This window comes from Lissotriton helveticus, chromosome 10 (genome assembly GCF_964261635.1).
Source record: "Lissotriton helveticus chromosome 10, aLisHel1.1, whole genome shotgun sequence".
Classification (NCBI taxonomy): Eukaryota; Metazoa; Chordata; class Amphibia; order Caudata; family Salamandridae; genus Lissotriton; species Lissotriton helveticus.
This window is the reverse complement of record NC_136071.1, coordinates 236,883,726-236,897,690: the sequence shown is the minus strand read 5'-3', so window position 1 is coordinate 236,897,690 and position 13,965 is coordinate 236,883,726. Positions and strand designations below refer to the sequence as shown.

The following is a 13,965-nucleotide window of genomic DNA, read 5'->3' as shown; positions in this document are numbered from 1 at the left end:
TGCGCTGCCACCATTAGAACTGGACCCCCTCTCTTTATATTTGAAATCCAATTCCTTCATCCTCCTCTCATGAGCCAATTGGACCTTCTTCTCCTCCAAAGCGAGAGCATGCCTTCTCTCCTGCGCCGCTCTTTCCTGCGCCTCTTTCTCAACTTCTAGGCGCAGTCTCTTCTCGTCGGCTTCCGCTTTGAGCTTCAAAAGCTCAATCTCATGGGCCCTAGCTCTCTGATTCTCCTCCACCTCCTCTGGAGAAATAATCCTACTGGAGTGGGTGCTGCCGGCCCTAGACGCTGGCTTCGCCACTGGCAAATCACTAGGCAGAAAAACAATCTCCTGTGCGCCACCCTCTCCAATAGTAGCTTCTGGTTCACCATGTTTGGCCTCCCACCAGGCCCTCAGAGCTGTCCGTAGCTCTTCCTTATTTGCGCCGCCCCTTACTGGGCATTCAAGCTGTCTGCAGACTTTTCTCAGTTGCTCCTTGTTATAGGTGAGCAACTCCTGGATTTCAAATTCCACTTCCCCTTCTACATTCACGCTTTGCGCGTTCTGAGACATGGTACTTCCTACCCTTTTTCAACTAAAAAGGTTTCACCAAAAAAGAAAAAATCTTGCGCAACCTGTTCTGCTAAACTAGACTAGTGATGTACAAGAAATCACTGCCGGTCAAGTGCAATCATTAGTTCAAAATCCGCACCGCGAGCCACCAATGTTAGAACCGGGAGTCTCTGGTTGGCAGAGGTAAGTACCTTAGCCCAAGTAGGGACCCCTGGTTCCGGTCAGGGCGACGGAATAACCCTCTGAGATAACCCCTGCTCACCCTCTAGGTAGCATGGCGCGAGCAGTCTAGGCTAAACTCGGAGGCAATGTGGATAACATTTGCACTTAACACAACAATAATTCCCAATCCACCACAAACTGAGACCACACAGGTAAGAATATATAAAATATAACTTTATCTAGTTTCAGCACGGTAAATCAAGCAGTTGCACGATAAACACTTCATTTAGAAAAATGTTGCACTTAATTCTTAATGGTTCTTGTAAATAGGCAGTTCTCAGAATCAAACCAAAAATAGTCTCTAGTCTCTTTGATCAGTGGTTAAACATAATGCCACTGGCTTCTATTCAATTGGCTCTAAAACCGAGCAGTCAATGCAATACACAAGCGTAGTTATTCCCAGCCCGCCTTCTTAGGCCCTTAGCCCCCCAAGTGCGGCAAGCGCGCCTCACCCGGTCTCCTGAGGACTCCTTTCCTGTGGTGTGGGGGCTTACACGTGCGCCGGATGGATTCAGGCGCCTCGCGCCTAGCAGCGCACACTCCCACCTGGCCCCGGCCGGTCCCCTGGTGCTCTCCCGCCCGCTCTCGACAATCCAACGAGCGGCGGGGGATGCAGCACCTCGGGGGACGACAGGCCCGGGGCGGGGAACACACGCAGACTCACTCCCTCGGCGAGGACGGGTCAGCCAGCTGCTCCGGCGGTCGGCTCCTCGCTGGGGGGGTGATCGGGGGGTGATTCCCTCGGCGGCTTCCAGGCTGCTCCAGCTGTGCGGGCCAATCACGTCGCGGCCCTCTGGTCGAGCATCTTCAGTGCCCGGGAGTCAGCCAATGGCAGAGCGGCTCCCGGGACAGGCTGGCAATGACGCTCCGCTACTTCGGCCAATCACGGCCCACCACAGCTGATGACGCTGCGCCGCAAGGGCCAATCCCGTCGCGGCGTTAGTGAGGGGGCTCGGCTCCCTCCACCAATGGGAGCGCGGCTCCTTCGTTTCTTTGGCGATTCGGCTCCTTGACCTCGGAGCAGATTACGGGGGTATCCTGGCCCCGGGCTGCGGTGGTGATTTGGCAGCAAAGGGTTTTCAAGGGCGCTGGTCACAACTAGACCCCCCTCTCGCCCTTGCCACCACCGTGGAGCGGATTTCACGAGGGGAGGCTCCACAAACCTCCGACCCTCATGAGTAATGTGCCGATGAGCACACCGATCCCTTCCTCACGCTCCGCAGTCAAGACCCACGCGTCTCGGGTCCCAACAGCACGATTTTTCAGCCGTTTTCTGGGACAGCTTTAGGAACCTTTAGTCCTGGGTTCCCAACAGGAGGCCAGCTCTTCTCAGGCCCTTGGAGATTCAGTTGTAGACACAGCACACAGCAGAGTCTTGGCAGTTTCAAGTAGGCAGGGTCACAGCACACAGCAAAGCCCCTTTCTTCTCCTTAGCTTCCAGTCAGACAACAGAACAGGTCAGCCCTTAGAGCACACAGCAAGGCAATCTTCCTTTGGTTCTCTAGCCGTCCTCCTTCCAGCCGAGGTTCCTTCTTGCTTGCAGAATTTCAGAATCTAACTTCTGTAGTCAGGGGTCCTTTCCTTATACCCCTCAATGTCTTTGAAGTTCTTTGAAGTCTTTGTGCATGGAGGCCCTTAGTCCAGTCTAAACCAGTTCTGGGGGTTGCGGAGCACCGAGGTGTCTCTGGTTTTCTTCTTCCAGTCAGCTTCAGGGCCAGAGGTGTCAGTTGACCACCAGGAGAGAGCTAACGTGGGGGAGGTAGGCAGGCGCAGCTCAGCACTTATCAGGCATTCCTTCCTCCCTCCTCCCAGGCAGGCAGATGTGCCCTTTCATCCCCGGGATGGCTCCGACCCTCTCCTCTGGGGCTCTGCAGCCCCCCCTGTCACATCCAGACCAGGCAGGCATTCCACAAACCCAGGCACACAGAAAGGTTTAGACAAGAGAACAGCCACTTTCTAAAAGTGCTATTCTCCAACACAGGATTTAAAAACACCCTTCACTAAAAGATGTGTCATTAAATTCTGAGTTCAGGGATATCTTTCACTTATGTCCCATCTTGTTCCTATGGGAAGATAGGCTGGTATCACATGGGCCCAGCCTCCTCCATGTTACTCTATGGAGCAAGATAGCCTTTCAGCAGTGAGCACATAACATGGCTGCAGCCCACTACCAGAGCATACTACCTGCACTAGTACATGCTCTACCTTATCCATACACTGCACTCTGCCCAGGGGGGTACCTCGAGCCTTCCATAGGGGTGACTGATGTGCACAGACAGGGAAGGGTTAGGCCTAGCCAGTGGGGACACTGGCCAGGCTGACATGGCAGTCACTGACTGCACACAGGCTCTGCGCTGGCAGGCCTGAGTCACCATTTTAAAGCTACTCACGTGGGTGGCGCAATCTGCGCTGCAGGCCCACTAGTAGCATTTGTCATCACCAGCCCTGGCACACACAGTGCACTTTACTAGGGACTTCGTGGTGATACAAATATGCCAATCAGGTATATTCCATCAATATCACAATTTACAGAGGGAGCACTTACACTCTGACACTGATCAGCAGTGGCAGAGTGTCCAAAGCATCTTAATCAGCAAAAACGAAATCCAGCACAGCATCACAACACATGAGTCAGAGGCAAAAAGATGGGGGAAGAACCACGCCAAAAGGTGTCAGGTCTAACAATGGGCGGCTAAGGGTACCAACGGAACACCTTTGATTGCTTCGTCATTATCCCCAAATACATTTTTAAAATGAGACAACCATTTTTCGTCGGGGATAACACAGTCCATAGATTCGTTATTATCATCTGAGAAGAAGGGCTGTTTAATAATCTCCCAAAATGTCCTACTATCCTTCAGGACTGCCACTGAAAGGAGATTTTCCCACGCTTCACGTTTAATGGTGTCCTTTCGTTTCTTTAAGGCTAGCTTGTAAATTTTCCTTAATCTGGTGATCTCATCTTTTACCCTAGGAGTATTTTTTAGGGCTGCCAGCAGTGATCTGTGGGCTTTAGAACATGCTGAATCAAACCAGCGCTTATTTCCTGGGATTCCTTTTTTTGGCTTGACTAAAAGATCCTGTGACACCTGGCCACATATTGCCTCAAATGCCTCTACAATTTCTTGGCCCAGCGCACAAGGATTTTTACAAATCTCAACCTGGTCCTTGATCTTAAGGAAGTTTTCTGCATAAAAATTTTCCGGGACCACCTTTGCCCATTTCACTCGCCTGCCTTGATCAGAGATCCTCAGAGGGTGTACGGGCCTTACTATCATTGGGGATAATCCCATATGGACTCCCCAAGCCACTTCGAATACTACCGGGTTATGATCACTAAAGTGTGTTTGTACTGTACGATAGTCCATAGCCCGGTTTAAAATACCTTGGGAAACAAAGATATAATCTATTATTGTGCCTTGGTGGACACCAGTAAAAGTTGGCAGTCTGGGGCCACCATCTGGTTCGTGCAAGTCGAAGTTAGCAAGAAATTCTTCTAACTCCTCTCCCTCGGTAGTGTGTTCAAAGTGGGGACCCTCTAGTCCTTCGTCCCCGTCATCGCTACTTCTCCTACAGGCTAGGTTACACGGATGGATATTAAAATCGCCTAATAAAATATACTCAAAGTCGTACTTTGTATTCTGGCTGAATAATTTTAAAATGCTATCTAAGTTAGCGATGTTACATCCTCTATGGTCACTGTTCCCTGAATTGTAAAAGTTTATATATATGGTCCTGCTAGTGTTGTTGATCACTCTTTCTACCATTAAGATGTTATGGGAATCGGTGCTAATCTGCCTACAGCTACCCTTCAGGTCTAAGGAGAACAGAATTAAAAGGCCTCCCTTAGCTCTCCCCATACGACTGGGAACAGCTGCTTTGGTAAAGCTGGTAAACCCATCCCACCAAAGATTGGCGGATGTGTCCCAGGTTTCCTGGAGAGCGATAATATGGTGGCCTAAAACAAAACTTGACCATGCCTTGTCCTGTCGTTCGCGTTTAGCCCCGCTATATTCCAGCTTATCATCTTACAAGAATCTATAGATGTCTTAGATTCTGAGTACTGCACCAATACCCCCTCAGCTGCCCGTGACAGTTGGGTCCCTTCATTAATTCCCACTTTCGAAAAACTCTGCGGGTTATCACTGGCAAAGCTCTGATTCGCACAGTGCTCAGGCAGATTTAACGTGGGGAGATGTTCGTATTTTGATATGACTTGGTCTTCTTGCCCTGTCTGATAGATGGACTCACTGGGATCTAGGCCATTAATAAATTGACTGCTCTTGACTGGTGGCTGATCCAAAGCATCTTTTACCAAATCAGTAACCTCCATATGTCAGTCGCAGTCATTTAGATTGGATAGGACTCCAAACCTATTCCCCATTCCAAATCCCCAGTCAAAAGGGGTGGCCGCCTGACCCCATCCGCTAGCTGTTGTGTTCCACATGGGTCGTGGGGTATTAGAACGCATTGGTGGCTGTTCATTTACCGTCCAGGCTATAAACCCATTTCCCTGTCCTCTATGATCATATCCCAGGGTGCCTGGTCCCCACCTATTTATAGTGGGCCCATTTAACCTGGGTGTTCTGGCAATCGGCTCAATCGGGTAGTTGCGTTGCCCTGTCCCAAGGCTAATCATAGGGTAGAAACAATCATTATTATATCTGGGTCTAGTATCCCCTCCCCAATTAGTAACTTTTGTATTCCTTCTAGGTCTAGGAATGTTGGGGAAGGTCGCAATCTGGTTCTCACTATAAAAGAAGAACATGCTGAATCAAACCAGCGCTTATTTCCTGGGATTCCTTTTTTTGGCTTGACTAAAAGATCCTGTGACACCTGGCCACATATTGCCTCAAATGCCTCTACAATTTCTTGGCCCAGCGCACAAGGATTTTTACAAATCTCAACCTGGTCCTTGATCTTAAGGAAGTTTTCTGCATAAAAATTTTCCGGGACCACCTTTGCCCATTTCACTCGCCTGCCTTGATCAGAGATCCTCAGAGGGTGTACGGGCCTTACTATCATTGGGGATAATCCCATATGGACTCCCCAAGCCACTTCGAATACTACCGGGTTATGATCACTAAAGTGTGTTTGTACTGTACGATAGTCCATAGCCCGGTTTAAAATACCTTGGGAAACAAAGATATAATCTATTATTGTGCCTTGGTGGACACCAGTAAAAGTTGGCAGTCTGGGGCCACCATCTGGTTCGTGCAAGTCGAAGTTAGCAAGAAATTCTTCTAACTCCTCTCCCTCGGTAGTGTGTTCAAAGTGGGGACCCTCTAGTCCTTCGTCCCCGTCATCGCTACTTCTCCTACAGGCTAGGTTACACGGATGGATATTAAAATCGCCTAATAAAATATACTCAAAGTCGTACTTTGTATTCTGGCTGAATTTCAGGGTAAGGGGGATTATAGAACCACTTCTTCGTTGGGGGGGAAAGATGTTAGACAGGATGTTTGGGAGTACCTCTGCGTTAGCAAAGTTTAATATTACGCAGTCCCCCTTAAACTTCTTTGGCTTATTCCCAATCCATGGTACCCTCCTTGTCATTACGATCTCCCCTGCTAGTTGGTCAGACCCCTGATATGCCATATGCATATTATTAGTGAGCCAGTGTAAGGCTTTATCTTTTAGTCCTTGAATAGATTCTATTTTACCATGTGATAGAGCAGGGACATTGGCCAATACAAGTACTACTGATGAGGCTTCCATAATGAATTGTGATGAGTCATCCCCTAAATGCAGTGGTGCTGACTCAACAGATGGTAGAATGGGGGACTGTCTTACTGCTTCCTGGCTGGGCGCAGGTGGTGGCGGCTGCCCTGGCGGGATAGACTGTATTTGGCCTTCCATAGGACCCATGTCCGCACCAGTGTCCTCCTCAGCTATGGCCACCGGTTTTGTGACATGAGTAACTAGGCTCTCCAATTCATCAGCCAACTTACTTTGCGACCCACCCATCTTTTTCACCTCAGCAGTTAGTTTGTCTATTTTCCCAATCAATGGCTTAATGATAGTCCTGATTTTCATATCTATCATGTCTGAGATCCTATTGAATAGGTCGTCGTCAATGATGTGTCTTGGCTCAACATCAACATCACACTCCACATTTTTCCCTTTACGCCTAGGTGGTGTGATCGGCTTTTTTCTTCCTAGCTGTTTCCCCCCACGTTTTGGCTGAGATTTTCTACAATTTCTCACGGCCCGTACTACGGGCGACAGGGGTGAGGGAACTTCAACTACAATATTTAGCTGTTGGTCCGAGTCAGACACAGCATTTACTGACAAATCGGCTAGCAGATCTGAATTTCCATCATCATTGCCAGTATCTTGAGAATTAAGGTCCGGTATATATGTAATGGGATCTAGTGATGGTGTGTCAGACATTGGTGCATTAGAGGAAGGACTCACTGGGAGCAAAACTGGTGATTGGCTCAAACCTAAGGATTGCCTTCTTTCATTATTAATCTTCCCTCCACTCATCCGTATTATCCTTGGCCATCCTGATGGTCTCCTTCAGCACTCTGTTGAATCGTTGTACTATGCCACTGGCCTTTGGGTGATACAAAGTGCATTTCTTGAGTTTAATCACTCTCTCCACTAGAAACTTCTCTATTTCCCTTTAAACTAATTGGACACCATTACCTGTAAGCAAAACACCTAGGATGCCTTCCCGGCTTACAAGTTCTTCAAAAAAATACCACCACATGCTTGGATTCTACCCCTTTTATGAAAGTCACTTCTGGCCATCTCAAAAATAAATTAATCAATACAGCAACATTTGAGTGAATCAGCCCAAGAATATCTAAAGCAACTTCATCCCATGGACCATTCGGCAACTACTGCACCACCATGGGTTGTACTCTGGGTTTTATAACTTTATCACTCCTCATACACAGTATGCACTCCCTTACTAACCTTTCTGACTCCATATCCATCCCTGGCCACCAATAAGATGTCCTTAACCACTCCTTCAGTCTTTGAGATCCCTTGGTGCCGTTGATGTGCCAACTTTAGTAAGGAAGTCCTTAATATCAATGATGGAACTAACCTTGTTCCTCTAAATAAGAGTCTCTGCTTCTCCAAAAACTAAATACTCTCTTACATTCCAAAATTTCAGTTTCCTTATCCTCACATTCTTTTTTGCGCTAACCTAACTTCAACAGTTTAAACACTGGTGTGTCACTCCATCCCCACGGATGGCTTTCCTCCACTCTTCTTCTGAAATGGCATTGCCCTCTATAACACATACACTTTTTTCTTGTTCAAAATCTTCATCTCCACCCTCCATTCTTTATGCATTATCCACCAATCGAGATAATGCATCAGCCACTACATTTCTGGCTCCTGGTATGTATTCTACCAAAAAATCATAATCCTGCAATGCTACTTCCCACTTGGCAATTCTTCCTGACGGAGCATCAATACCCTTCCTGTGGAAAATTTCTCTTAAAGGATTATGATCCGTCTTAAGTTCAAACTCACACACCCATAAAAAAGTCCTAATTTTCTTCACAGCGCAATAAATCCCAAGGGCTTCCCTCTTAATCACAGAGTACCTTGTTTCTGGTCCTTTCAAACTTCTCAAAGCAAACATGATGATCTTCATACCTCTCTCTTCACCTTGCATCAAAACTGCTCCCAACCCTTTGATACTTGCGTCGGTAATCGGAGTAGATTCCATGGTGGGATCAAACCTACATAGATTGGGAGCTGCATCTATTTCCTGCTTTAATAACTTGAACTCTTCTTCAGAATCTTGGTGGAAGGCAGACCAGAAGATACGGAGGAAAGATCTCGCTGTAGTAACATCTGTCTGTTGGGGTTCCCAGAGCGAGTGGAGGGAGACTCGGAGGAATCCTTTGAAAAATTGGACTCAAACCACCCTCAAGCCTGAGGGTTTGACCCATGTTTCCTGTAGAGCAGGCGCACCAAGCACTGATTGTACACCCCCAGCCTGGGGCTCCCCCAAGAGCACTGATTGTGAGGATCTTCAACTATGTTGTCAGGACTGTTGCCTCAAGGTGGCGCGCACAATGGGAACACTGCGATATGAAAGTAGTTTTAACTCCATCTTTCCGGATTATACCAGAGAAGTACAGTCACAACGAAAATCATTTGTAGAGGTCAAGCGACAACTTCGGACTATGGGCCTCCCATTTATGTGTTTGCTCCAAGCAAAACCGAGAGTGGTCCCCCAGGGTAAAAGCTCACTTTTTTGATCACCCGAAAGATGCCTGGGCATGGCTCGAACGTTGGGATAAAGTATCAGCTGAGGAGAGCGGACCACGGAGGACTGGTTGGGACAGAAGGAGAGGGTGCAGAAGCATGGCTAAATAGAGTATGTCCCAGGGACAGTTGTCAGCGGGGGACAGGCCTGCAGCTCGGATTGAGATTCAGAAAGACGGCACATTTACTGATGTGTTGCGGATTGTCGCTGAATCGGCTGGCACGCAGGACAGTCAGGCGGAGGAGGTGCAGCCGGCCCCATTGGAAAATAATGTTTCATAGACTGGCGGATGTGGTAATGTGTCAGCTATAGGTGTTGTTATGTTGCCTTTACAGTATGCAAGTATACTTGTACCTGGGGAGAGGTGAACCATCGTAAACTTGGGGTGGTCAAAACACTGTGGAAAAATGGCGGTTACCCATGTAGGATGAGAACGGTTATGATTTTTAAAATGATATACGTTAAGTTATGGCTCCCACAGGCCCACTTCCTTGGGGTGTTCAGACAAAATATTGAGTACAAAATATCGACTTACCAAAATATTGAGTAAAAAATGTCGTGATATGGTAATATCGTCAGCAAGAATATCGTTGTCAAGAATATCAAATTTAAGGTAAGTAATATCATTTTTTTTAAATACTGAAGTCATTAACATAGTTAACAAAAATACAGTTGGTTATAAGTTAGTTTTTTTTATTATTGTTATATATTTTAGTATAAATTTTAAATGTATATGATGCACATTTTTTGTAAAATTATGGTTTATGTTTTTTAATATTGTTGTTACATTTTTAGTAGTTATTAAATTTAGTTTAACCCAGTTTTGTTATTTTTTAGTACTCTATTGAGTTGTGGGTATAGGGTACAGGGTGTGGAGTAATTTAATTATGACAAATTAAGGATTATTTTTTAATTAATATTATTTATGTAATTGATAATTAATTATGTTAATTGTGCAATTATTGTTGCAATAATTTTTTTAGGTGTGGGTTTTATGGGGTACAGGATGGGAAGTAATTTAATTTTACTTAATTAATGATTAGTTCTTAATTAATTATCAATTAAATTAATATTAATTATGCTAATAGTGTCTTTTTAAGGTGAGGGGTTTGGGGTTTATAAGGGTACATGGTGGGGAGTACATTAATTCTAACTAATGAATAATTAGTTGTTAATATAAATTATTTAATTAAAAATTATGTCAATTGTGTATTTTTTATTTTAGGTGTGGGTTGTGGGGTTAATAGGAGTACAGGGTGGAAAGTAAACTCATATTTTTAATTAATAATAATAATTTTATTGATAATTTATTTCCCTAATTGTTTAATTATTATTTGTTATTACATTTTAGGTGTGGGTTGTGGGTTTTGTAGGGTATATGATGGGTTAATTTTAATTAGGTAATAATTTGTTTTTATTAATATTAATTATTACATTATTAATTTTCTATTGTGTAATTTTTTTTGTAAATCTTTAGGAGTGTGTTGTGTGTTTTGAGGGTATATTATGGGAAGCAAATTATTTATATTTAATAATAATTACATTTTTATTAATGTTAATTAGTTTGTTGATAAATATTTATGTTGATAGTGTAAATACTTTTCTTTTTAAAGTTAAGTTTTAGGTGGGTTTTGTAGGGGTATATGGTGGAAAGTAACTAAATGAAAATTATTTAAGAAATATTTTTTATAAATAAATACTTTATAAATAAAAATATCTATTTACATGAAATATATTTTTGTATTTTAATTATAATAATATTTGTAGTTATTTCCATGTATTAACCACTATAATATGTATTTAATACAATATTTTTTTAATATATGTATATTTTTAGTTGTTTACTATGTCTCTGAAATTATTTTGTGTGGAAGGGAATTTGTTTGTTTCTAATGTTGCATTGACTACAGTGGGAATAGTACATTTTACCCCTCCACAATCCAACACTTTCCCTACTGTTGCACTTATTGGAATGGGAATAGTAAATTGTAGCCCTCCGCATTCCAACCCTTTCCCTACTGTTGAACTGACTGGAGTGGGAATAGTAAATGTTACCCCTCCACGATCCAACACTTAGCCTGCTGTTACACTGACTGGAGTAGGAATAGTACATTTTACCCCTCTGCAATCCAACCATTCCTGCAGCTCATCTTGGTGCTGGCCAAGAGAAGAGTAGCTATTGGGTGCATGGGCACTAGGGCTTCTTCAGTTGCACAGTGGCGCAGGGATGTAATAGACTAGGCAATTACAAAGGAAGTACATATGAAAGTTATTCGTTCAGATGCTAAGCTGCAGGAAGATCTGGACCTCTGGGCTGTGTTGTTGGGAGGCCTGCATGGTACTCGGGAAGAAATAACCCAGCAGAATATGCAGACACAGGGAGAGAGTACACAAAATGCGGAGGACTGTGCCATGATAATTATTAGAGCGTCATCGACTGACTCGGACCTCAACGAATGAGTCAAATGGTGTTGTGTGGACAAGAGTAGACGTTTCGGGACGTGGCAAGATGAGTACCTTTAATACATTGTGGACTGTGACGGAGAGATGGAATGGGCTGATGGTGAATGGTTGGAACTGTACTCCTGAACTTATTCTCACAAGAGTTGCAAAGAGACATACAGACTGTACCACGTTATGTTAATGCTTGTTTCATAAAACCTGTTTGGAGGTTTAATTTTGACACAAAGGTTGAAGAAGAAAAAGCAAAAAATGTATGATGATGTATGTAAGACATGTCCTAATCTGTATTGCCCTTGGACTGGGCATTTAGTTGCATACTGCCAAATAAACTAAACATTTTTTAAACATAAAAAAAAGCTTTTAAAATGTCGCTGTATTGCAACTATTTTCTTAGTTCCTTTCATGTACATCTACATACTTGGGGTCACTATAAAATCACTAACGTGGGAACGTGGGGAGAAGAGGATGCATTTTTTCTACTGTTATTCTTTTAATTTCTGTTACCCAGGCTTCTTGAGTTCGTGTGTCTTTTATTCTAAATGGCTGAGTGGGTGAATCAAAGAATGAGTCAATGGGGGTATGAATTGATGACTGAGTGCAATAAAGAGTGACTGGGTGCCTGCGTGATACGTATGAATACTTAATCGGATCAATGACTGAAGAAGCACTTGCAGTTATAAGCCAGACAGGTTAATATTGCGGATGTTTTTTTATTATTGTTAACTTGGAATTGATATTCATGCTTAAATATTACCTAAAATGAAGGCCATACTTTACAATTATTTTAGGGTGGGAATTCTCGGTCACCAAGACTTTTACTATCACATACATACAGCTCTAGCAAAGGACCTATGTTTGCTCTTCCTTGCAATCGGATAATTGCATGGAAGAAGAGGTTGTTCTCATCACTTGGAGCTTTTTTAACTTTCATGCCTACGTCCACATAATTTCAGCAGAAACGGCTCAACACCATTACCCTTTGATCACTATATTTAGACATCAAACAGGTAAGCTCTGGAACTAACAACATATCACCAGTAAAAAAAAAAAAAGAACTACACGTTTACACCAAAAATAATGATTAATCGTTTATATCAATAAAAGTATGTTCCTGTATAACTCTTCCATACATACTGCGTAACAAAGTATTGTTTTATGCAACTATTATTACTCTATTTTTGCCTCAATGCGACCGATTCTGGAAGCGTGAGACGCTAGTTTACCATTCTATAATAGGAACAAGAGATCTGCAGATTATGCACAGATCTCAGCCACTGCTTATGCTAATGAGCTTTTCGAACAAAAGTGTATACGGTCTTAGCTCTGTCAACTATCACCCTGCAACTGGCATTCCATCAAAATAGCCAGTAAATGTTTAATTAAATTAGCGTACAGAGGAACTCTTTTCTTTTTCCACAGATACTCTAGAATTGAGCGGAACAACATCTTATATTGACTACTATTCCGTTTTTTTATGTCAGTAACGTGTTCGCAATCCGTAGGATAGTTATATTGCTTCAGACACAGATTTATTTTTACTGTTTGTCCTGATCTTTAAAGTTAAAGCAAGAACTTCACGTTTCACAGTTCTTGATTTCCATATATATATATATATATATATATATATATATATATATATATATATATATATATATATATATATATATATATATATATATATATTCTACTTTAGCTCTATTTGCACTCAATATTTTGATACGGTGGAGCGCAGGTGACGCCAGTAAGTATGCACAGATCTCTCAACATACAGTTCTGTAACGTGTTTTTCAAACCACATCATGAATAGTGTCTGTGTAACACCGATTGTACGAATAAATGAAGACGATATCAGTCGCTACTTATCTCTCACTGACGCCACATATTGATAATTCTCATTCCCGGTGATAAACACTTTAAAATGTATATTTCTTACTGTTAGTCCGTTAATAAATATAACTGCATACGGAAATAACAACTTTAGTCACACTTAACACAGTTAAATAAACCAGCGTCACAGTGTTACCTTGCTAAAATCCAAATTACTCAGTCCTCCACAGCAGTCCAACTGGGACATGCCAAATGCCAGCGAGCCTGCCAGCCTCAATCTGTCAAGCAAAGTTCAATCAGCTTATCAAATATCCAACTCATGAACCCTCTGCAGGATGTGTCTACTAATGCGCGACAACAGTGACAGGGGGTTAAACTGTAACCTGTGCCCAAGGCTGCAGCCTGCGACAGCAACACATGCGGGCCATGTGGCACTGATAGGATCTTAGGGTCAAAGCAGATAATAGCTGCACATTCTGTGCAGCACACCTGGGCGAGCAAGTGCACTTCCCGGCTTGAGCATGCAAGCCATTCTCCCATTGGTCACAGGAGGAAGCTGTTCATTGGTTGCTGTACTGTACCGCTTGATAGGACAGTGCGTCTGTTATTCTTTTCTTTCCTCTGCACGCGGCGTTTAATGTGCGCTGGAACAGCTGTGACTC

The 13,965-nt window shown here is 43.5% G+C and overlaps 1 protein-coding gene across 1 annotated transcript in view; it reads right to left on the bottom strand.

The window, feature by feature from the left end:
- Positions 1-13,761, bottom strand: part of PEMT (phosphatidylethanolamine N-methyltransferase) — a 1,176,780-nt gene extending 1,163,019 nt beyond the window's left edge. Inside the window, exon 1 of the mRNA XM_078665209.1 lies at positions 13,500-13,761. Coding sequence (XP_078521335.1) covers positions 13,500-13,550 — 51 coding nt within the window. The 5' untranslated portion in view covers positions 13,551-13,761. The remainder of the gene's footprint in view (positions 1-13,499) is intronic.
- Positions 13,762-13,965: the final 204 nt, after the last annotated feature.